The sequence below is a fragment of the Centroberyx affinis genome, unplaced genomic scaffold, assembly GCF_046629955.1.
Source record: "Centroberyx affinis isolate AG114_WGS23_722 - 3 ecotype Tasmania unplaced genomic scaffold, CSIRO-AGI_Caff_v1 ptg002914l_1, whole genome shotgun sequence".
Lineage (NCBI taxonomy): Eukaryota > Metazoa > Chordata > Actinopteri > Beryciformes > Berycidae > Centroberyx > Centroberyx affinis.
This window is the reverse complement of record NW_027281037.1, coordinates 125,419-146,886: the sequence shown is the minus strand read 5'-3', so window position 1 is coordinate 146,886 and position 21,468 is coordinate 125,419. Positions and strand designations below refer to the sequence as shown.

Genomic DNA, 21,468 nt, shown 5'->3' with positions numbered 1-21,468 from the left:
TACAGGAGGCTGCTGCAGCTCAGCAGGGGCAGGAGATTGCTCAGCAGGGACAGGAGGTTGCTGCAGCTCAGCAGGGACATGAGATTACTACATCTCAGCAGGGACAGGAGATTGCAGCAGGTCAGCAGGGACAGGGCGTTTATGCTGTGCAGGAACAGGAGACCGCCTCACCTCAGGGACAGGGAGCTTTCGTGGTGCAAGAACAGGAGACCGCCGCAGCTTAGGGACAGGGAGCTTTTGTGGTGCAGGAACAGAGGACTGCCACTGCCCAGGAAGAACAGGGGATTGCTGCTGCTCAGCAGGAAATGGGGATTGCTACAGCCCATCTGGAACAGGTTGGAACTCTGGAGACTCTGAGACGCTGGGGAGCGAAGACTCTGTGACGCTTGGCAACGGAGACTCTGAGGTCCTGGGGAGCGAAGACTCTGAGGTGATGGGGAACAGAGACTCTGAGGCACTGGGGAAGGGAGACTCTGAGGTGCTGGGGAATGGAGACTCTGAGGCACTGGGGAACAGAGACTCTGAGGCGCTGGACTGTTGAGAAAGCCAATGGCGTCGGGAGCCATGGGGACCTCGCCTCCTTTTGGAGATTCCACGGTTCCCCGTGGAAATGGCTAGGTGAGTCCCTTCATAAGGTGACCGCTGGACGTCATGGTGGCTCCTCAGCTGCTCCACAGTAGACTCCTGGGGTTCAGGAAATGCCGGGCCAGGACAGGTAGGAACAAGACGGGCAGGGAGCGGGCTAACCGGCTCAGGACAGGAGGGCTGTAGGCTCAAGAACCCGAGCTTAACCGACTGGAGTGCAGGCTGAAGGCTAGCAGGTCCAAGGCTAGCAGACTGGGAGACAGGCTGGTGGCTAGCAGGCCCAAAGTTAGCAAACTGGGAGGCAGGCTGAAGGCTAGGAGGTCTAAGGCTAGCAGACTGGGAGACAGGCTGGAGACTAGCAGACCCAGCACACAAGGCTGCTAAACGGGCAAGGTATGCAGACAGGGAAAGGGGCTGAAATGCCCCAGAGCTTTCTTCCACTGCCGGGACACGAGAGGGTTGGGGCTTGAGTGCACTGGGGACTAAGAGCGCAGGAGAGACAGACAAGCAGGCAGGGAAAAGGGCTGAAACCCCCTGGAGCTTTCTTCCACTGCCGGGACACGAGAGGGTTGGGGCTTGAGTGCGCTGGGGAGCCCTGGAGGTAAATGACCACGGTCTCTCGCGGAGAGTGTCAGTGTCTGCTGGGTCCATTGTGGCCATATTGTTTTGTTAAGGTTTGTTTTCTTGGACCCAAATGCAGACACATACACAAGGTGGATGTAAAAGGAAAAAGGTTTATTGGAAGGTGGGTGGTTGGTTTGGGGGGAATGAGACGAAGGCAGCGAGGTAGAGTGGTGTAGATGATCCGGACCGAGCTGGCTGACGGGCAGACGAGCAGATGAGCAGGCAGACAAGCAGATGAACTAACAGGCAGGCTAGTAGACAAGCAGATGAGCTGACAGGCTGGCTGGTAGACAAGCAGATGAGTAGGCACGCAGGCGGACAAGCAGATGAGCTGACAGGCTGGCTGAAGAGGTGTGGGCAGACAGAGAGACACACAGAGAAATCCACAAGTTAGGGGGAACAATCTGGCGGTGAGTGGATGGAAAGCCAGGGATGATATACTGTGGGCTGATGAGATGATGGGTGAGCAGACTGGAGATGAGCTGATTGCAGCTAGGTGTGTAGGATGAGCTGGAAGCCAGGAGAACGAAGGGAGACCACGCCCACACAAACAAGACAGACAGAGAGACAGACAGGGGAGCGCTGGGAACACAGAGAAATCAGAATCAGAATAAAGTTTATTGCCAAGTAAGTTTTCACAGTACAAGGAATTTGCTTTGGCATGGAGGTGCATACAATAAACATAAAAATAATAAAATAAAATAAAATAAAAATAATAATAATACAATTAAAAATATAATAAAAAATATAATAAGAAATAAGAAATAAAAATATATACAAATATATATGTGCAATATAACAATATAACTGTTTTGTTTTTTTTCAAGTGAATGAAATGTACAGTTTGTACAGGTATGTGCAAAATTTTTTCCAAAGAATGTGCAAAGGTATGGGGGGGGGGGGATAAGGGACTGTGTCAGTGGGGGTCCCGGGCCTTGTTGATGAGGCCAGCTGCAGACGGGAAGAAACTGTTCTTGTGGCGTGAGGTTTTGGTCCTGATGGACCGCAGCCTCCTACCAGAGGGGAGTGTTTCAAATAGTTTGTGTCCAGGGTGAGAGGGGTCGGCCACAATCTTTATTGCTCGCCTCAGGGTCCTGGAGGCGTACAGGTCCTGGAGGGAAGGTAGATTGCAGCCAATCACCTTCTCAGCAGAGCGAATGATACGCTGCAGTCTGCCCTTGTCCTTGGCAGTGGCAGCAGCTGGTCACCAGATGGTGATGGAGGAGGTGAGGATGGACTCAATGATGGAGGTGTAGAAGTGCACCATCATCGTCTTCGGCAGGTTGAACTTCCTCAGCTGCCGCAGGCAGTACATCCTCTGCTGTGCTTTTTTGGTGAGGGAGCTGATGTTCAGCTCCCACTTGAGGTCCTGGGTGATGATGGAGCCCAGGAAGCGGAAGGACTCCACAGTGTCGACTGGGGAGTCTCTCAGGGTGATGGGGGTGAGTGGGGCTGGGTTCTTCCTGTAGTCCACAACCATCTCCACTGTCTTCACAGCGTTGAGCTCTAGGTTGTTCAGTCCGCACCAGGACACCATGCGGTCAATCTCCTGCCTGTAGGCTGACTCATCCCCACCAGAGATGAGCCCAATGAGGGTGGTGTCGTCCGCGAACTCCAGGAGCTTGACAGACTGGTGACTAGAGGTGCAGCTGTTGGTGTACAGGGAGAAGAGTAGAGGGGAAAGAACGCAGCCTTGGGGGGAACCGGTGCTGATGGTCCGGGAGTCAGAGACATGTTTTCCCAGCTTCACGTGCTACTTTCTGTCCGACAGAAAGTCTGTGATCCACCTGCAGGTGGAGTCAGGCACAGTCAGCTGGGAGAGCTTGTCCTGTAGCAGAGCCGGGATGATCGTGTTAAAGGCAGAGCTGAAGGGAAACACAAAGAAAACACAAGGGCTAGGCTGGGACCATGACAGGTGGGAGTGGAAGGGACCATATCTGGCTGACCTGTAGCACAATATTGCAGTCAATTCATGCTATGGCACGGCATGTTGTCATCGTCACGGCAGGGAGTGAAGTAATCGAGCTTCGCCTCCTAAGCCAATAGAGTCCCGTTAGAGGGTTAGGGTTACCCTACCGCTCGATGAGTTGCTGAAGCCTTAAGTGGATGTACAGCAGAGGGCTGCTCGCTATTTATAGAGCAATAGGGTTATAGCCCCATAGGGTTGAATAGGCTCATCCTGATTGGCTAAGCATGTAAGGTGACTAGATGAGTGGCTAAGCCAATAGAGGCCTGTTAGAGGGCTCCACCTGTGATCATAGAACTAGAGTCACAATGCGTAACTATCGTTCCTCCACCTCTCAAATCCCAATTTAACCCCTGTGTTCTAGGGATGCACTGATCGATCAGCCAGCGAAATCGGCCGATATTCACTCTAAATATGAAATCAGAGAATTTCAATATTTCTTTCTTAAGGCCGATAAGAAGAACCAATCAATGACACTAACCCAAACCAACTAAAGCAAAACGATTTAATTTAGAATAGTCCTACATGAAGCCTATTTCTGGAAAAAAATCAAGGACTATCTTAAGGGAATAGTTCACCCAAAAATCAATCATTGAAATCTGGTCATTATCTGCTCACCCTCATGTCATGTGTTAAAACCAGTTGATATATCCACATGACACGCAGTGAGTTAGGTAACAGTTCCAAAAAGGGCAAAAATTACCATAAAATTACTCTGACTTTAAACTCAGAATTCTGACTTTATTATCAGAAGTCTGAATTAAAACTCAGAATTCTGAGTTCATTCTCATAATTTTTAAATTAATCTCAGAACTCAAATAAATGTTTCACATGTGGCCCTAATCCTCTTCCGTATTCTCCCAAGTCCACTACACAGGTCTATTTTCCGGAGAGGAGAGGCTTTTTGCTAGCAACATTAGTATGAAAACAACCTGTTACGTCAGAGTTGGAGAGGGAGGGGGGGGAAATTAGGTGAGGAGGTGAGGAGGAATTAGAGAGAGAACGGGAGGAGAGGGTGAAATGGAAGAGCGAAAGCATGAGTAAGGAGGGAGGAGGGATTAGGAAGGGAGGAGAGAGGAAAGGAGACAAGAGGTGAGCAGGGAGGTGAGGAAGAAGAGAGACAGGGCAGCATAGTGGGTGATGAAGATGGAGATGATGAGGATGATGCAGATAGCGAGGGAAGGAGGAGGGACATCAGTCTCCACGAATTAGACAATGAGAGAGAGAGGGAGGGGAGAGAGAGATAAATCAGATGTGTGATAGAGAGCTTTGGTCAGAAAGTTGCCAGACCTCAGCAGCTTCTCCTCTCCTCCTCTCTCTCTGACGATGGAGACACTAGCAGGAGCTGAACTCTGCTTTCCACACCTCCTCAACACCTCCTGCAGGAAGCCGATGCTTCCTCCCTCCGATGCCATACTCCTCAATATTCTGTTGTCCTCTGTCTCTCTGCTCACTGTGGTTCTGAACCTGCTGGTCATCATCTCCATCTCCCACTACAGGCAGCCATAGATTTTATCAATACAATTCTTTATTAAAATTGTAGACATATATATAAAGAAATGGTTGTTGGACTAGAACATAAATATTCTTACATCTTGGACTTTAGTGAGAAGAAACAAGTTGCATAATAATGCTTTTGTATTTTTTTAGAATGCTTAATAATGTTACGGCCAAGGCCGTACCCCCAGAAGATTCCCTAGTGTTTCCTTGTGTTTCCCCTTCCCTGTGTTCCCAGTGCTCCCCTGTCTGTCTGTCTCTCTCTCTGTCTATGTTTTGTTTGTGTGTGTATTGGCATGGGCGTGGTCTCCCTTCCTTGTTCTCCTGGCTCCCGGTGTTCAACCGTATTTGGTGACCCATCAGATTCTGTGACCTGCAGTGTTAGCTAGGTTGGTTAGGTTTAGGCATGAGGAGTTAGATGGTTAGGGCTAGGGTAAGAATATCAGGGCAGGTCACAGAATCTGATGGGTCACCAAATTCAGTGTAACACCAGTGAGAGCTCGTGGTTTCATGTGAGTTTGGTGCGTTAAGTCTGGTTCAGTTGCAGTGACAAGTCGAGTAGTGTGTGGTCCCTCATCTGGCGTAGTCGTAAAGTGTGTGATCCCCAGTTTTTCAGTCGTCATAAAAAATCTGCAGAAACCAGTCAGTTAGTGTATACACCCAGTCTTTTCATAATCTGTTAGGATTTTAAAAGTTGTGTGGTGTATCCCCAGCTTTAGTCTGACCTCCTAGTGATTTTGTCTCTTCGTGTTTCATGCTCCTAACCACCCTCTCTCATGTCCCAGGACCATCACCCGCCTGCCTGTCTTCCTGCTTGTTTCCCTGCCTGCCTGCCAGCCACCTCCTAGCCTCCAAGTTTCCCCTGTCTGCCACACTTCCCCTCATCCCACGCTCACGCCAAGCCCCGCTCCTCCTTACCATCACTCCCCCCTGCTGCCACTGGATTCCCGTTCCCTGCCATCAGCCCCTCATCCAGATCCTCCTTTTACAATAAAACCTTTTTCCTTACCAACACCACTCTGTCCGTGTCCTGCGTTTTGGTCCCTCCCGTGTTCGTAACAGATAACTGCATCTAGTGATAAAATATACTACTGATACTACAAATATTTTTGAATGTAATGCTCCTGTTTCACTCCAGGCAGCTCCACACCCCAACCAACATCCTCCTCCTCTCCCTGGCTATCTCGGACCTCCTCACGGGCCTCCACCTCCCGGGTGTAATCCTGAACAAAGAGACCTGCTGGTTGATTGGTGACATCATGTGTACTGTGGCTCACTTGGACCTCTTCACCATCATCTCTGTCTCAGTAGGAAACATGGTGCTCATATCAGTCGACCGCTATGTGGCCATTTGTGACCCTCTGTGTTACCCCACCAAAGTCACTCCTGGAAGAGTTAAAATCTGTGTTTTTCTGTGTTGGGGCTGTGCTTTTTTGTATAGCAGCCTGATTCTAATGGATCACCTAACACACCCGGGCAGGTATAATTCCTGCGTTGGAGAGTGTGTGGCTGTCATCGGATACACTGCAGAAGCTGTTGACTTTGTTTTTTCCTTTATTGTTCCCATTACTGTCATCATAGTTCTGTATATGAGAGTATTTGTGGTGGCTGTGTCTCAGGCTCGTGCCATGCGGTCCCACATTGCAGCTGTCACACTCCGGGTTTCAGTGACTGCTAAGAAATCTGAGAGGAAAGCAGCCAGGACTCTTGGTATTGTCATAGCTGTGTTTCTAATATGTTTCTCTCCATATTACTGTCTCTCTCTGGAAGGCCAGAACACCTTCGTCAGTGCTTCATCGGTATTAGTTGGCTGTCTGTTCTATGTTAACTCCTGTTTAAATCCTGTGATCTATGCCTTTTTCTACCCCTGGTTCAGAAAAGCTATTAAACACATTGTTACACTTCAGATACTGCAGCCTCACTCCTGCGAGGCCAACATACTGTAGAGAGAGGATGTAGAGTGAAATCAGACTTTTTCTGTCAAGAGAGAAATGTATTTGCTCATTCTGTTGTTGAGTCAATGAATTCAACAGGCCAAACATGTAGACAAAGTAAACAATATGCCCCAGTTTTTTTTTGTTTCTTTTTTTTTTGCATATTCTGTATGTGATAGAAATCTGTACTGATCATAGCACACTTAAATTCCCTGTCTCTGAGGAGCAAACGCCAAGCTAGAAATCTTAATGCTGACCTATATTTTCACAGTCATGTTAATCATGTCACAAAGTCATTTTTTACCATCTGAAGAACATAAGAACATAAAATTTAAGAGGCTTTATATCTCAAGCAGACTCTGAGAAACTAGTGTATGCCTTCATTACAAGCAGACAGATTTCTGTAATGGCCCTTTAACTGGTCTCACTAAGAAGACTAACTAACTAATTCAAAATACCACTCATCACATTAAACCACTTCTTAGATCCCTTCACTGGCTCCCCATACATTTTAGAATTGATTTTAAAGTTATATTACTTGGATATAAAGCAGTCTGAGGACCTCAGACTGGCAGAGTCAGTATCATTTTTTAAATCTCTTCCTAAAACTTACTGTTATCATTAGGCCTGTTTGTAACCTGTGGCTTCTATTCGCTTCTCAACCCTGTTGCCATGCCTGTTATTTTATTCCATTTGTTGTTATAAATATGGCTGGATCCGTTTACCTTACCTTTTGCTTTTTAGTGTTTTATTTTCATTATATATTTTTGTATTACTTTTACCTCACTGATTTCTCACTGATCTGTCCTTTGTTCTTTTCTCTCTTGATTGTGAAGCACTTTGTGACATTATTTTGTTTGTGAAGCACTTTGTAACTTTGTTTTTAAAAGTGCTATATAAATAAAGATGATTATTCTTATAAAGCACTCAATGGCCTTGCACCAGTTTCAATCAGAGATATGCTTGTTGTATATGAGCCAAAGATAGACCTTGGGTCATCTATTCCCTGTGTAAGTTCAAAGTAGGGGAAGCTGCTTTACAAGTAAATTGAAATAATTTATATTTACATTAGCTTTTGATGAACCCTTTTTTTGTTGATGCTGTTTTTGTGTGTATATATATATATATATGCTCATTTCATGTATTAGTGAAGATGATGTATTGGTATACTGTACATATGTTTATAAATGTATTTAGTTATTGCCCTCGCAGGCCTTGAATGTGTATTTCTTCTTTATTTTACTCATTAATTTTGGTTTGCAAAGCACATTGTGGTGACTTGTTTGAAATGTAATAATTGAGCTTCGCCTCCTAAGCCAATAGAGGCCCGTTAGAGGGCTCCGCCTGTGATCATATAACTAGAGTCACAAATGCGCAACTATCGTTCCTCTACCTCCCAAATCAACCCCTGTGTGTTGGGGATGGTGTGATGAGGACCCAAATGCAGGACACGGACAAGGCGGTGCTGGCAAGGAAAAAGGTTTATTTGCAGGGAAGGTGCAGGACTTGATGTGGCACGCGGGAAGCGTGGCAGGCAGACAGGGGAACACAGGCAGACGGGCGATGATCCACGGTGGTTTAGGCGGGCAGGCAGGGAGACGAGCAGGGAAACAGGCAGGCGGGTGATGGTCCACGGTTGTAGAAGCAGATGAGCTGACAGGCTGGCAGGTAGACAAGCAGGCGGAGAGACAGACAAATCCTGGACACAGGAGAAACACGATGAGATGACAGGCATGAAGGAACACAAGAACAAACTCTGATATGATAGATACAGAGTGACCGAGAGAGTGTCTACCATGACTTAGGCAGAACAATCTGGCGATGAGTGGATGGAGAGCCGGGGTAGATATACTGTGGGATGATGAAATGATGAGAGGCAGGTGAGAAAAACTGGTGATGAGCAGATAGCCGACTGGTGTGCAGAACGAGCTGAGCTGGGAGCCAGCAGAACAGGGAAGGGAGACCACGCCCACACACAAACAAGATGTTGGTCGAGTGTATCCTATGCTAAAGGAGCTAAGTAAGGAAGCATTGAAGCACCTTTCCTTAGAACAGCTCTTATCATGGCAGCTGAGTGAGCTCAGCTGCCAGCTAAACGCTAAGTGATGAGGCTCAGGTGTGTAGGTGAAGCAGGAGCTGGGGAGAGAGGGAGCCACACCCACACTACACACTGACAGACAGACCAGGAGGTGGAGACACAAGGGAGGCAGGGAACACAGAGAAACACAAACACAAGGGCAGGCAGAAACCATGACAGGACCATCCTTTACGAAAGGAATGGAAATAATGCCGTCCCACAATTCCTTGGCAGCAAGCGACGCACCATCCGGCCGTTCATGAAAACAAACGATCATGACCGACAAGGGACGCAGATCATCATGCAAGTTACCGTTGCTTATTAAGCATTTTCCTTTTTTTTTTATTTTTATTTTTTTTATTTATCAACAAATTACAGGACATTACAGGACAAATTACAGTACATTACAAGACAGCACAAGGTGTTTCATCACAGGTGGATAACAAAAGTATTAACAAAACAACAACAAAAACACAAAGACGTGACAAACGGTGGGGGAGGGAGGGGGGAGACCAGTCGTCATGGGCAGTGTTGAGCATGCACATTGTGTTATTGAGTTATTGTATTGGGGTTGGAAAAATCTGAGTGGGTTGGTGTAGAGAGGAATCAGCTCTGAATGAACTGCAGGAAAGGAAACCAAGTCTTATGGAATGGGGTCATATTGTCTTTTAGGGTTGAGGTGAGCTTTTCTAGGTTTGAGTGGTCTGTTAACAGATTGAACCAGTGGTTGATTGATAATTTTGTTCTGTCTTTCTAGTTGAGTAATATGGTTTTCTTGGCCACGGTTAATGCAATTAAGATGAATGTTTGGAGATGTTGTGGGATTGTAAGTGAGGAGAGGTCGCCTAGCAGAGAGATGGAAGGGGAGAGGGGAATGCTGAGGTTAAGGATCTCGGATAGCTCTCTCATGACCTCAGACCAAAATAGCCTAACTGTGGTGCAGAGCCAGAATGCATAGAAGTGGTTGTCTATTGTAGTTGGACAGTGTGTACAGGTGTTGCTGTCTGTAAAGCCCATATGATACATTTTGTGAGTGGTGATGTGTGCTCTGTGTAGAACCTTGTATTGAATTAGCTGAATTTTTGATGTTGTTGGATGACATGGAGAATGTGTTGAGTAATATGGTTTGCCAATTAATGTCTGATTGATGTATATTCAAGTCTGATGTCCATTTGTCTATTGGTATTGAAACAGTATTGTCATGGTGTGAAAAGAGTTTGTATATCTGTGATGGCAATTTTTTGGGTTGGAATGAATTTAAATTAGTTTTAGTAGTAAGGGAGGAGTGAGGTTGTGGAAGTTATGAATATCAATTTTCTTTTTTATGGTCTCTTTCAACTGTATGTACTGGTAGTGACAATGGTGGGGTAGGTTGTATGTTTGTTTAAGAAGGTCAAAGGTCATGAGAGAGCTGCCACTGAAAAGGTGCCCCAGGCTGGTTATGCCAGATAGGGGTGAGAAAAGAAGGAGATAGTTTGAGGTTGAGTATGTTGTTTGCTTTCCACCAGGTAGTGAGAGTGGTATTTATGGTGTTAAATTTGAAACAGCTGTGGGTTTTGACTGATTTATCTATGAAAGCAATATACTGAATGGGGAGATCCTTACAAATGATCCGTTCAATATTGAGCCAAGCAGAATTGGACTTGATTGTCCAGTGTCGGATAAGCTGGTGGGAGAGGAAGTAATGGTAAAAATTTGGTGCATCTAGCCCGCCGTACTGTTTGGGTTTTTGGAGTGTAGTTATTTTGATCCTGGGCCTTTTGCCTTTCCAGTAAAATGTATTGACTGCTGAATTTAGAGAGGAGAACCAGCCCAGGGGTGGGATAACAGGGGTCATGGAAAATAGATAGTTTACTTTCGGGAGAATGTTAATTTTAACAGTGGAAATGCAGCCAATTAAAAAGAGTGGGAGTTTATTCCATCTATCCAGGTCTTCTTTGATGTTGTGTAGTAATGGAGTAAAATTGAGTTTGAATATATCATTTGGGTTTGTTGAAACATGGATTCCGAGGTATTTAATGGGTTGAGTTGTGTGCTTATAGGGTAAGTCCCCAACCTCAGCATTCCAGTCTAAGTGACTTAGAGGCAGAATTTCGTACTTAGACCAGTTGATGGAGTAGCCAGAAACCTTGCCAAAACTGTTAATCAGCTTTTGGACTGACGGAAGGGAGGTTGAGGGAGTTGTTAGATATAACAAGCTGTCATCAGCATATAGACTGATTTTGTGATGGTGTGAATTGGTTTTAATGCCTGAAATGCTGTCATTCTGTCTTACGGCAGAGGCAAGTGGTTCTATGAAAAGTGCAAAAAGTAGTGGTGATAATAGGCATCCTTGTCGAGTACCTCTGTTTAGGTTGAATGATTTAGATATTTGTCCATTGGTGATTACAGATGCCGAAGGTGTGTTAGGATCTTAATCCAGTTGATGAAGTAGGAGCCAAAGCCGAAATGGTTAAGGGAGGTGAAGAGAAATGGCCAGCCTACCCTGTCAAACGCCTTTTCAGCATCCAGAGTTAATGTTATCGCAGGATTTTTGATCTCTGCATCAGTTTTGGTTTTATATAGCTGTATTATGTTAAATAATCTTTGCATGTTTTCTGAGGAATGTCTCCCTTTGATGAAGCCAGTCTGATCCTGGTGCACACATGATGAAATTACAGATTCTAGTCTTAATGCCAAAGCCTTGCTTATAATTTTAACATCAGTGTTTATTAAAGATGGGGGGCGGTATAGCACTGTGTAGGGTCTTTGTTTGGTTTAAAGACAAGTGTGATCAGGGCAGTGTTCGTGTGGTGGGGAATTTTAAAACTGTGGAGGATTTCAGAAATCATTTTGAGAAATAAGGGTGAAAGAAGGGACCAGAAATGTTTATAAAATTCTGCTGGGTATCCGTCTAAACCTGGGGACTTGTTGTTGGGCATGAGTAATAGTGCTTTCCTCAGTTCATCCGCAGTGAGTGGTTTATCCAAGTTCTCTGCTTGGGTTGTGGAAAGTTTCGGGAGGGAAACATTCCTCAGAAAAGCATCGGCTTCTGTAGATGTGGTGTCATGGTCTGGGGTGTATAGTTTGGAGTAGTAATGTCTGAATGTTTCATTTATTGCAGTGTGGTCTTATGTAGTCTTTCCGGAGATATCTTCTATTGATGTGATGTTACATTTTTCAGTTTGTTGTTTCAATTGATTAGCCAGTAGTTTACCTCTTTTACTGCCAAATTCAAAATGTTGTTGACGGAGTCTAAGAAGGTCGTATTCTGTTTTTTTGTTAAGAAGACTATTGAGTTAGTGTTTGGTTTTGAGTAATTCTTTGTTGATTGTGTTTGTAGGCATTTGAGAGGCCAGGATGTCCAGTCTCTTCACCTCCTGCTGTAAAAAAAGTTCTCTTGTGGTTTCGTTTTTTTTTTTTTTTGTGGAATATGCTATTATTCTACCTCTTAGAACTGCTTTTGCTGTTTCCCAGAGAGTGCTTGCGGTTATATCGGGGTTGCTGTTGGTTTCTAGAAAGGATGCCCATTCTTGTTCAAAGTATTTGATCAAATCTGGGTCTTTTAGGAGTGAGGTGTTAAAGCGCCATCAAGGTGGGGGATGTGGGTGAATTCCTGTTAGTAATTTGAGGGTGATGGGAGCATGGTCTGATATAATAATACTGTGGATGTTGGATCTTATTACTCTATGCGTGAGTGAGTTATTGATCAGAAAATAGTCAATGCGGGAGTATGTTTTGTGATGTGGGGAGTAGTAGGAATATTCTCTATTGTCTGGGTTGTGAAGTCTCCAGATATCCGTCAGTCCACATTCCGACATATATTGTTTACTTGTAGATGAGGAGTGGAAGGGCTTATGGGAGGATGAAATAGAAGAGCGGTCAAGATCTGAATTCAATACAGCGTTAAATTAATTAATTAAAGTTATTAAGCATTTTCCATCTTATGCCATAACTTGCTAATATGCTTGTATGCTTTGAACAATATGTTAAACCCATAGGCGAACTATGAACGTTACGCTACTGTTGTAAAATGATCAAAGTGAAGTTAACGTTGTAGCGTAATCTATGCTCAGTTTGCATTAGTTATTTCTTCCTTCTGAGCGTTGTTGTATTGCCAGCCTTTCGGAATATCATTCAGTCACAGATGTTGAAACCCTTGCCTTACTGTAATGAAGGCCTGTATCAGCCAGAACAACTTCAAAGCACAATCAAGTCAACATTTCAAGGTGTTTACCGAGTTGTGTGGTGGTTCTTAAGCTATAATATGTATAGGCTTATAATTAGATGATTAATCAGCATATTAACCATAACACAGAAGTCTGTCTTTCAAGAAAAAGGGATATGAGACGTTTTTAGCCAGATGATGTTTTTAATTCAACATGTCTGAAACTTAAGAATGATGATATGTACAGTAGATTTGTAGGCCTAACATGTAATGCCTATCTTGCATGAATTTAACAATTATTTTCATACAATCAAACTAATTGGGATTCATGTCGATAAATATGAGTGGACAGGAGGGTGAGCGTGAGCAACCATTCTCAATGTGACAACCATTTCCTTTCACTTTTGTGACTGGTAGCCTATATTCATTTTTTATTTCAATTCCAACCTTGGTAATATTTTTAGTAATATTTTTCACCAGGTTGTCCATGTTTATATAGCCTGCATGAAACAACACGGTAACAACGCACGGGGCGAAGTATCCAAGATGCGCTTTTAGTAGTCCATCTTTGGGACATTGTGGTTTCACCACAGCAGACCCAAGTCATTAACATCTGCCGTCACATACTTACGTAGTCTAGTGTAAGTGCAGTCGGATTCTCTTAGCACCGCGGTTGTCTTTTCCTAAGCCCTTATGAATTCTCCTTCACATCTTTCCTTGACCTCATGACGTTTTCCAACAAGGTCAAGGAAAAGTGGTTAGGAATAGGAGTTAGGAGGTATTTTTTTGACTATTCGACCGCAGCCAGAGAGAGACAGACAGGGGAGCACTGGGAACACAGGGAAAGGGAAACATAAGGAAAACACAAGGGCTAGGCTGGGACCATGACACTGTGTTCTAGGGATGCACTGATCGATCGGCCCGCAAACGAAATTGGCCGATATTCACTCTAAATATGAAATCAGAGAATTTCAATATTTCTTTCTTAAGGCCGCTAAGAAGAACCAATCAATGGCACTAACCCAAACCAACTAAAGCAAAACGATTTAATTTAGAATAGTCCTACATGAAGCCTATTTCTGGGAAAAAATCAAGGACTATCTTAAGGGAATAGTTCACCCAAAAATCAGTCATTAAAATCTGCTCGTTATCTGCTCACCCTCATGTCATGTGTTAAAACCGGTTAAGCTGATATATCCACATGACACACAGTGAGTTAGCTAACATGTCAGCCTTCTGCCAGGGCTTTATTCTTTACAGTTCCAAAAAGGGCAAAAATGACCATAAAATTACTCTGACTTTAAACTCAGAATTCTGACTTTATTATCAGAAGTCTGAATTAAAACTCAGAATTCTGAGTTCATTCTCATAATTTTGAGATTAATCTCAGAACTCAAATAAATGTTTCACATGTGGCCCTAATCCTCATCCGTATTCTCCCAAGTCCACTGCACAGGTATATTTTCCGGAGAGGAGAGGCTTTTTGCTAGCCACATTAGTATGAAAACAACCTGTTACATCAGAGTTTGAGAGGGAGGGGGGGGAAATTAGGTGAGGAGGTGAGGAGGAATTAGAGAGAAAACGGGAGGGGAGGGTGAAATGGAAGAGCGAAAGCATGAGTAGGGAGGGAGGAGGGATTAGGAAGGGAGGAGGAGAGAGGAAAGGAGACAAGGGGTGAGTAGGGAGGTGAGGAAGAAGAGAGACAGGGCAGCATAGAGGGTGATGAAGATGGAGGTGATGAGGATGACGCAGATAGCGAGGGCAGGAGGAGGGACATCAGTCTCCACGAATTAAACAATGAGAGAGAGAGGGGGGAGAGAGAGATAAATCAGATGTGTGATAGAGAGCTTTGGTCAGAAAGTTGCCAGACCTCAGCAGCTTCTCCTCTCCTCCTCTCTCTCTGACGATGGAGACCCTAGCAGGAGCTGAACTCTGCTTTCCACACCTCCTCAACACCTCCTGTAGGAAGCCGATGCATCCTCCCTCCGAAGCCATACTCCTCTATATTCTGTTGTCCTCTGTCTCTCTGATCGCTGTGGTTCTGAACCTGCTGGTCATCATCTCCATCTCCCACTACAGGCAGCCATAGATTTTATCAATACAATTCTTTATTAAAATTGTAGACATATATATAAAGAAATGGTTGTTGGACTAGAACATAAATATTCTTACATCTTGGACTTTAGTGAGAAGAAACAAGTTGCATAATAATGCTTTTGTATTTTTTTAGAATGCTTGATAATGTTACGGCCATGGCCGTACCCCCAGAAGATTCCCTAATGTTTCCTTGTGTTTCCCCTTCCCTGTGTTCCCAGTGCTCCCCTGTCTGTCTGTCTCTCTCTCTGTCTATGTTTTGTTTGTGTGTGTATTGGCGTGGGCGTGGTCTCCCTTCCTCGTTCTCCTGGCTCCCTGCTCTGCTCATCCCGCACACCTGTCTGCAATCGGCTCATCACCTCTCCCAGTCTGCTCACCTGCCTCTCATCAGCTCATCTGCGAGATTGTCAGATTGTTGTTTCAACCTCAGTGGTAGATACGCTTCCAGGCCAACTTAGTTTGAACTCCTAGGGTGCATCCCAAGTCTCTTAAATTGCATCCACGCTTCCCTCACTTACGTCTTTTCCTTGCGTCTTAGTCCCTCCCACCGAGGATGCATGGAGAGATGCAAGGAAACCATGCAAGGAGAGGAAACAAGGAAATATGTTTTTAGAGAAATTAGAAGTCCTTTCCTCTGAAGTGTCATGTGAAGCGACGTCATGACGTAATTAACATCATGGCGTTCAGCTGAAAGTCTTCCGGGAAGGCTGCTCTCATGTCTCCTCGCTCATAGCTCCTCAGAGTTCCCCACTCGCTCCTCGATCCTCGCTCCACGGAGCAGAAATAAGAGCTCTGGGACGACCTTCAAAATGGCGGACCAGAACGACTTCCGGTTCAAGCGAGGAGCGAGAAAATGTCAAATAAGAGACTTGAAATGAACCCCTCGTGATTTTGTCGCTTCGTGTTTCATGTTCTAACCAGCCTGCCTGTCTTCCTGCCTGTCTTCCTGCTTGTCTCCCTGCCTCCCTGCCAGCCACCTCCTACCCTCCAAGCTACCCCCTGCCTGCCATGCTTCCCCTCATTCCACGCTCACGCCAAGCCCCGCTCCTCCTTACCATCACTCCCCCCTGCTGCCACCGGATTCCCGTTCCCTGCCATCAGCCCCTCATCCAGATCCTCCTTTTACAATAAAACCTTTTTCCTTACCGACACCATTCTGTCCGAGTCCTGCGTTTGGGTCCCTCCCGTGTCCGTAACAGATAACTGCATCTAGAGATTAAAATATACTTCTGATCCTACAAATATTTTTGTAGTATCAGTATGCTCCTGTTTCACTCCAGGCAGCTCCACACCCCCACCAACATCCTCCTCCTGTCCCTGGCTATCTCGGACCTCCTCACAGGCCTCCAACTCCCGGGTGAAATCCTCATCAAAGAGACCTGCTGGTTGATCGGTGACATCATGTGTACTGTGGCTTACTTGGACCTCTTCACCATCGTCTCTGTCTCAGTAGGAAACATGGTGCTCATATCAGTTGACCGCTATGTGGCCATTTGTGACCCTCTGTGTTACCCCACCAAAGTCACTCCTGGAAGAGTTAAAATCTGTGTTTTTCTGTGTTGGGGCTGTGCTTTTTTGTATAGCAGCCTGATTCTAATGGATCACCTAACACACCCGGGCAGGTATAATTCCTGCGTTGGAGAGTGTGTGGCTGTCATCGGATACACTGCAGAAGCTGTTGACCTTGTTTTTTCCTTTATCGTTCCCATTACTGTCATCATAGTTCTGTATATGAGAGTATTTGTGGTGGCTGTGTCTCAGGCTCGTGCCATGCGGTCCCACATTGCAGCTGTCACACTCCGGGTTTCAGTGACTGCTAAGAAATCTGAGAGGAAAGCAGCCAGGACTCTTGGTATTGTCATAGCTGTGTTTCTAATATGTTTCTCTCCATATTACTGTCTCTCTCTGGCAGGCCAGAACACCTTTGTCAGTGCTTCATCTGTGGTATTAGTTGACTGTCTGTTCTATGTTAACTCCTGTTTAAATCCTGTGATCTATGCCTTTTTCTACCCCTGGTTCAGAAAAGCTATTAAACACATTGTTACACTTCAGATACTGCAGCCTCACTCCTGCGAGGCCAACATACTGTAGAGAGAGGATGTGGAGTGAAATCAGACTTTTTCTGTCAAGAGAGAAACGTATTTGCTCATGCTGTTGTTGAGTCAATGAATTCAACAGGCCAAACATGTGGACAAAGTAAACAATATGCCCCAGTTTTGTTTTGTTTTTTGCATATTCTGTATGTGATAGAAATCTGTACTGATCATAGCACACTTAAATTCCCTGTCTTTGAGGAGCAAACGCCAAGCTAGAAATCTTAATGCTGACCTATATTTTCACAGTCATGTTAATCATGGCACAAAGTCATTTTTTACCATCTGAAAAACATAAGAACATAAAATATAAGAGGCTTTATATCTCAAGCAGACTCTGAGAAACTAGTATATGCCTTCATTACAAGCAGACAGATTTCTGTAATGGCCCTTTAACTAGTCTCACTAAGCAAACTAACTAATGTGGCTTCTCAACCCTGTTGCCTGGCCTGTTATTTTATTCCATTTGTTGTTATAACTATGGCTGGATCTGTTTACCTTACCTTTTGCTTTTTAGTGTTTTATTTTCATTTTTATTACTTTTACCTCACTGATTCCCAGTGTTGGGCAAGTTACTGAAAATTAGTAATTAGTTACAGTTACTAGTTACTTCTCTCAAAAAGTAATTGAATTACTTTTCCAATTACTGCATAATAAAAGTAATTAGTAGGGAAAGTAACTTTTGCGTTACTTTTAAATGTCTGCTTCAATTCTCTTATTACACATAGCTATATTATTTTAGTGTTGCTGTGGCACAGTGTGGGACAAGACAACTGTCAAATTTGATCAATCATTGTACCCATTATCACTATGATGAAAAGTAAGTAGTGGAACAAATAAAACACAATAGATATGTTTTGATAGGCGTATTTATTGTAGCCTCGACAGGCCTTCAAATCAAGCATTAGGACACTGTGTGGGCTAAGTTACTGGACCGGTAGCAGTGTTGCCAACTCTTTTCCAAGGAAAGTAGCTATTGGCTGCTCAGAAAGTCGCTAGAAGTCGCCAGATGATGTCATACGATAATTTGCATATCAATATATAATGCTGCACTTGTTATGCACGCTGCGGAGTAGCCCGTTTTAATATAAGCGCTGACTCCGCCCACCCGGGCCAGTTTCAGCGTACGCCTGTAACAATTACAAGTGGACCATATCCTACAGCCCCTGCTGTGGGAAGCGCTGTGATCATCAGACTCTCTGGGTTAGACAAGCAAGTAGAGAAAACCGGCATCAGCCAAACCAATTTATTGCCAAATGCTTTGGGATTCAACACATTAACATTGCTTCCCATGAAAAAGTCGGCAGATTTGTCGCTAGTCGCTAGTTTTTGAGAAATAAAGTCTCCAGGGAGGTCGGTAGTCTTTTCATTCACTTGCACTACCGTGAAGTCGGATGATCATAAACCGGATAATCCAATAACGAGTAATGAGCCCATTTAAATTTCAGTAACTGTAATTGCGTTATTAATTTGAAAAAGTAATTTGTTACATTACTAGTTACTGCCAAAAGTGGTGTTATTCCCAACACTGCTGATTCCTCACTGATCTGTCCTGTTCTTTTATCTCTCTTGATTGTGAAGCACTTTGTGACTTTATTTTGTTTGTGAAGCACACTGTAACTTTGTTTTGAAAAGTGCTGTATAAGATGATTATTTTTTATAAAGCACTCAGTGGCCTTGCACCAGTTTAAATCAGAGATATGCTTGTTGTATATGAGCCAAAGATAGACCTCAGGTCCTCTATTCCCTGTGTAATTTCAAAGCAGGGGAAGCTGCTTTACATGTAAATTTAAATCATTCATATTTACATTAGCGTACGTGCTGCTCGTCCAGACACTCGAAGCACCGAGTGTGGGTGTCATGCCTGGCGAGGTAGCCAGGACAGGAAGGGCAGTGATGAGCTGGAGCTGAAGCCTCACTCATTTCGAAGTCGTAGTAGTAGCAGTAGTTAGCGTAGTTGAATTCAGTCGAGCTGAATAAAAATGGGAGCAGAGCAGTGGGTGTGTAGGCTTTATATAGGAGGGTCGCCCACTGGCCCTCATCCTGATTGGACGAGAGCGTAGATGAAAAAAGTTTAGCAAGCGTGCTAGCACGCCATGGTTAAACCAATAGTTAAGCTGTTAGAAGGCGAAGCCTATGCAAAATAGAATTGGTGGGCTAGAGTCTATGGTGCTGGGGCACAATGGGGACCAGCGTCGGTCAGTGATATGTCACTCATGTATTAACACTTAGTGTGTAGCGTTGGTTCACGCCCCTCATTCTATTGATAGGTGGTGTTAAGGTTTGTTTTCTTGGACCCAAATACAGACACAGACACAAGATGGATGGACAAGGAAAAAGGTTTATTGGAAGGTGGGTGGTTGGTTTGGGGGGGAATGAGACGAAGGCAGCGAGGTGGAGTGGTGTAGATGATCCGGATCGAGCTGGCTGACAGGTAGACGAGCAGATGAGCAGGCAGGCAAGCAGATGAACTAATAGGCAGGTTAGTAGACAAGCAGATGAGTAGGCAGGAAAGCGGACAAGCAGATGAACTGACTGGCTGGAGAGGCGTGGGCAGGCGGAGAGACACACAGAGAAATCCACAACGGACGAAAGTGGCCCGGGGGCTGGACAGGGGCGGAGCGGGAAATCTCAGGCAGACAGCCTGGAAGCAGGACAGAGGCTGAGCAGGAAGCCTCAGGCGGATGGCCTGGAGGCAGGACAGAGGCAGAGCAGGAAGCCTCAGGCGGATGGCCTGGAGGCAGGACAGAGGCCGAGCAGGAAACCTCAGGCGGATGACCACAGTGGCAGAGCAGCTCTGGAGGATGGGCATGAGGATGACCAGAGTGGCAGAGCAGCTCTGGAGGACAGGGTGGAGGACAACCATACTGGTGGACTGGCTATGTCAGCTGGGAGCCCGGCAGGCGAGCCGGTGAGGCCAGGGAAACAGGGGGTTGCTGAAACAGAGCCAAAGGAGACTGCAGCAGAACAGGAACTAAGGACTCATTAGATTGCTGCAGCAAAAGAACAGGTCAGCAGGAACAGGGGACTGGGGACAAGAACAGCTCAGCAGGAACAGGGGACTGCTGCGAATCAGGGTGGGGGGACTTTTGGAATCAGGAACAGAAGACTGCTGCAGCTCAGCAGGAACAGGAGATTGCTGCAGCTCTACAGGAACAGGAGATTGCTGCAGCTCTGCAGAAAGAGGGGACTGCTGCAGCACAGCAGGGATAGGAGATTGCTGCAGCTCCGCAGGAACAGGGGATAGCTGCAGCTCAGCAGGAACTGGGCACTGCGGCAGCTCAGCGGGGACAAGAGGTTGCTGCAGCCCAGCAGGGACAGGAGGTTGCTGTAGCTCAGCAGCGACAGGAGGTTGCGGCAGCTCAGCGGGGACAGGAGGTTGCTGCAGCCCAGCAGGGACAGGAGGTTGCTGTAGCTCAGCAGCGACAGGAGGTTGCTGCAGCTCAGCAGGGACAGGAGATGGCTGCAGCTCAGGAACAGAAGGCTTTTGCAGCTCAGCAGGAACAGGGGATTGCTGCAACTCAGCAGGAACAGGAAACTGCTGCAACTCCACAGGAACAGGAGACTGCTGCGGCTAAGCAGGAACACGGGATTGGTGCAGCTCAGCAGGAACAGGAGACTGCTGTGGCTCTGCAAGAACAGGGGACTGCTGCGGGTGAGCAGGGACAGGAGGTTGCTGCAGCTCAGCAGGGACAGGAGATTGCTGCATCTCAGCAGGGACAGGAGATTGCAGCAGCTCAGCAGGGACAGGGAGCTTACGAGGTGCAAGAAGAAGAGACCACTGCAGCTGAGGGACGGGGAGCTTTCGTGGCACATGAACAGAGGACCGCCGCAGCTCAGGCAGAACAGGGGATTGCTGTTGCTTGGCAGGAACTGAGGATTGCTGCAGCCCATCCGGAACAGGCTGGAACTCAGCAGTGGTGCTGGGCAGCAGACACTCTGTGACGCTGGGCAGCAGAGACTCTGAGACGCTGGGGAGCGAAGACTCTGAGGTGCTGGGGAATGGAGACTCTGTGGCGCTGGGGAACGGAGACTCTGAGGTGCTGGGGAACGGAGACTCTGAGGCGCTGGACTGCTGAGAAAGCCAATGTTGTCGAGAGCCATGGGGACCTTGCCTCCTTTTAGAGACTCCACAGTTCCCTGTGGAAATGGCTAGGTGAGTCCCTTCATAGGGTGACCACTGGATGTCATGGTGGCTCCTCAGCTGCTCCACAGTAGACTCCTGGGGTTCAGGAAATGCCAGGCCAGGACAGGCAGGAACAAGACGGGCAGGGATCTGGCTAACCGGCTCAGGACAGGAGGGCTGTAGGCTCAAGAACCCAAGCTTAACCGACTGGAGTGCAGGCTGAAGGCTAGCAGATCCAAGGCTATCAGACTGGGATTCAGGCTGAAGGCTAGGAGGCCCAAGGCTAGCAGACTGGGAGACAGGCTGGAGACTAGCAGGCCCAGCA

The 21,468-nt window shown here is 46.0% G+C and overlaps 2 protein-coding genes across 2 annotated transcripts; both read left to right on the top strand.

The window, feature by feature from the left end:
• Nucleotides 1–4,501: 4,501 nt before the first annotated feature.
• LOC139658459 (trace amine-associated receptor 13c-like) lies at nt 4,502–9,564 on the top strand. Its single transcript, XM_071536594.1, has 3 exons — nt 4,502–4,674; nt 5,811–6,614; nt 9,540–9,564. Exons 1-3 carry the CDS (start codon nt 4,502–4,504, stop codon nt 9,562–9,564), a joined length of 1,002 nt encoding a protein of 333 aa, XP_071392695.1.
• A 5,172-nt stretch (nt 9,565–14,736) lies between these two features.
• Nucleotides 14,737–17,015, top strand: LOC139658460 (trace amine-associated receptor 13c-like). The gene is made up of 2 exons (XM_071536595.1): nt 14,737–14,909; nt 16,205–17,015. Exons 1-2 carry the CDS (start codon nt 14,737–14,739, stop codon nt 17,013–17,015), a joined length of 984 nt encoding a protein of 327 aa, XP_071392696.1.
• The last annotated feature ends 4,453 nt before the right edge of the window (nt 17,016–21,468 follow it).